General features: G+C 33.5%; 1 protein-coding gene across 2 annotated transcripts; it reads right to left on the minus strand.

The window, feature by feature from the left end:
• Positions 1 to 505: 505 nt before the first annotated feature.
• On the minus strand, positions 506 to 2,305 carry LOC125675333 (multiple epidermal growth factor-like domains protein 10). Of its 2 annotated transcripts, none has more exons than XR_007370444.2 (4): positions 2,046 to 2,305; positions 1,523 to 1,578; positions 1,076 to 1,253; positions 506 to 925 (listed from the first exon to the last, which is right to left on the minus strand). XR_007370444.2 is itself a non-coding variant. In XM_048912923.2 (4 exons), exons 1-4 carry the CDS (start codon positions 2,150 to 2,152, stop codon positions 630 to 632), a joined length of 597 nt encoding a protein of 198 aa, XP_048768880.2. In that variant the 5' UTR covers positions 2,153 to 2,160; the 3' UTR covers positions 506 to 629. The 2 variants fall into 2 exon arrangements, 1 of the variants encoding a protein (XP_048768880.2); XM_048912923.2 differs by having other exon boundaries at positions 1,116 to 1,253; positions 2,046 to 2,160.
• Positions 2,306 to 2,801: the final 496 nt, after the last annotated feature.

A 2,801-nucleotide genomic window follows, 5' to 3' on the forward strand; every position in this document is an offset into this window, starting at 1 on the left:
CTATAATTTTTAATTAGGTGAAAAGAATAAAATGACGCAAATTTTAAGGGTTTTTGGAAAGAAATTAAGTTTTTCCAATAAAGTAAAGATTTTGTCATTTATTTCTCCGGGAGTGGAAGAAATTATTGCTTCTTTTATCGTTCAGTACTTTTTTCTAAACAAGATACCACGATTTAACCTAAATTTGAAAATTTAAGGGGAGGAGGTGTCACCGACTGCGAACCCTTAAATCCGCCACTGTTATATCATTGTGCCGTATTTGGTCTGTAATGTGGTACAGGTACCGTTTAGTTGGAATAACCTAACTGTGTATCGGGGTAGGCCCTCAACACAATCGAGTCCATAGGACATTATCACTTTAACGATAGACCATTCTATCTAATGTACCGTTATGCCATGATCTGCGTTAAATGATGTCATGATTAAATGAAGCAACAAGGAGTTGAAGGGTGATTTTAGCATGCTCGTACATGTCGATGAAAACCACTTATAAATACAGTGAGAGAAATTCATCAAATATTTCAATGTACTTATATGTCTATGATTTTTTTCCCCTTCTTTTGTATATCAACTGCTCGTGATCAATAAAATTATGAAAATGACAATCATCTGTCCTTCCAAAAACCAGATTACGAAATCAGTCCCATTTCAATTGCAGCATAAGTATGTTTAATTTCACAATCATCAACAAATCGCCCTGTAGACTGATAAGCATGGTTGCACTCTCTGTCAATTCTGTTTCTGCGGCGTTTGTAGCCTCCATAAACAAGAATTCCGAGCACCACCACTGTAAGTAAGGATGACGTAAAAATTATGACGTCACTTCCTCCATGGACTACAGAATTTCCGATGGCAATGAATTCTGCTGTACCATTAATACTGATGTTTTCATTTGATATTTTTGTTGATGGTTCTGCAGTGACATCTGCAAAGAAGGATATGAATGTGCAATCGGCACAATATATTTTGTAATCTGGTTAAGTTACGCAACAACTTAGATTCATGTATCTCAAAGTTTTTGCAAGAATATCGACATAAAATTATGATATAACCAATCTATAACTTATAATCATACATCTAGAATTGGAAGTTGGGGACGTTCAAAGTTCACTCACTTCCTGATGGCTCTTGGCATCCTGTTGAAACACTACACAGATTTTGAGAGCACTTGCAGACTGATTGACACCCTTCTCCAAAGCTTGGAAAAGGGCATGGCTGTTTACACTGATAGCCAATAAACCCAACGGAACATTCTGATCAAATAAATAAAGAGACGTTTTAAATGATGAACTGTAGAAAATAGTACAATATCTTCATCCTTACGTGGCCAAGGAAACATGAAAAATAATTGAATGTCGAAATATTTTATTTTGCATATTTAAAAAGCCAAATTAATAATGCTAAAATCATCTATTGCTCACAATTTGTTCGCAAGACACTCAGTTAGCGAATATGTACATGAGTGTGTATATATCATCTAGGGACAGTGTAGTACATTAAATCAACACTAAAAAAATCTTACTTGTGCAATCCCCGGATGTTGTGTTTAACATATAGCCTTCACAACAAGGAACATAACTACAAGAGGAAAATATAGGTCCTATATATATCTTCTAAATGTCATATATATATATATATATATATATATATATATATATATATATATATATATATATATATAATATAGTATATATAATAATTGATCAACCGATATTTCCAATCCTAATACATGAACATATATGATGACGATAGAGTTTACATATTCAAGAAATCAATCTGATAATTTATAATCTCTTTTGATTTGGGTTTCTGCATGAATGTAGTAAATACAACAAAAATAATGACAGTATAACTATTTTCATTTTGAGCTACAACAACTTGGTTGTTTCGTATCTAAACATTTAAATCGTCGCTAGCCACACTTACGTAGTCCGGAAGTAACTACCCTACTCAGAGTGAACGAAGACATTAATGATGAAACATTTATAACAAATAATTCACCGTTACGTTTGAAAGAAAACGAACATTGATGGATTTTTCCTTACCCTGAGGCATTGCAAGAAATAGCAATCTGCACAAAAACTGATAAAATGACAGACATCAACAACATTATGATTAGTATATTTTCCCCTTTCATTGTGCAAATGTACATGTATATCAATTGATCAAAATGACATTTGCCATAAAGGCGGAAACTAAATTCTTCAAAACTTGTAATAAATTTACATAATGTACAGGAATTAAACTCTTGATTGGATCTAATATTTATTCAGAACCTTGTCAAATCATATTAAAACTATTCTTTAAAGAGTTAACGAAGTAGAGGGGTACATCCGCCTCCCCCTGAAGATGTATATGGAAATCTTAAACAGGTCATTCCAGCGATCGTGACCTAACATTGGATCAATAAAAGTAACCAGAGGAAAGTTGTACATGTATTTCTGCAAATCCCCCTACCCACCAAGAATTTTTTTTTAAAGATGATCACAATGACTAGGGAAGGTGTAGGCGTTGTGACTTTTCTCTCTCTTAATGTTATCAATGGCAATACACACGTATACAATATACATACATAGGTAGTGCACGTTTTCATTTACACGCCAGGGAACCGGGTCGAACACTAGACAGCTGAGCTTTAAACGCTGTTTTTGGATAAGCACATACAGAAATGAATTGAACAATATTTAATCATCTTAGCTATAATCGTGCTTGGTTCTAACCAAATTTTGAGTGTTATCAGTGGATATTAAATGTACTCGGCCGTTTTATTATTAGAAGTTTCTGAGATATCAAGGAGTTTT

The sequence above is a fragment of the Ostrea edulis genome, chromosome 3 (genome assembly GCF_947568905.1).
Source record: "Ostrea edulis chromosome 3, xbOstEdul1.1, whole genome shotgun sequence".
In the NCBI taxonomy this organism is placed as follows: Eukaryota; Metazoa; Mollusca; class Bivalvia; order Ostreida; family Ostreidae; genus Ostrea; species Ostrea edulis.

Coding starts and splice junctions, on each gene's coding strand:
- LOC125675333 (XM_048912923.2), bottom strand. CDS start 2,152: ATGTACATTTGCACAATGAAAGGGGAAAATATACTAATCATAATGTTG. Junction 1,254..1,522: donor AACATCCGGGGATTGCACAA/GTAAGATTTTTT, acceptor TTATTTGATCAG/AATGTTCCGTTGGGTTTATT. Junction 926..1,115: donor ATGCCAAGAGCCATCAGGAA/GTGAGTGAACTT, acceptor CCTTCTTTGCAG/ATGTCACTGCAGAACCATCA.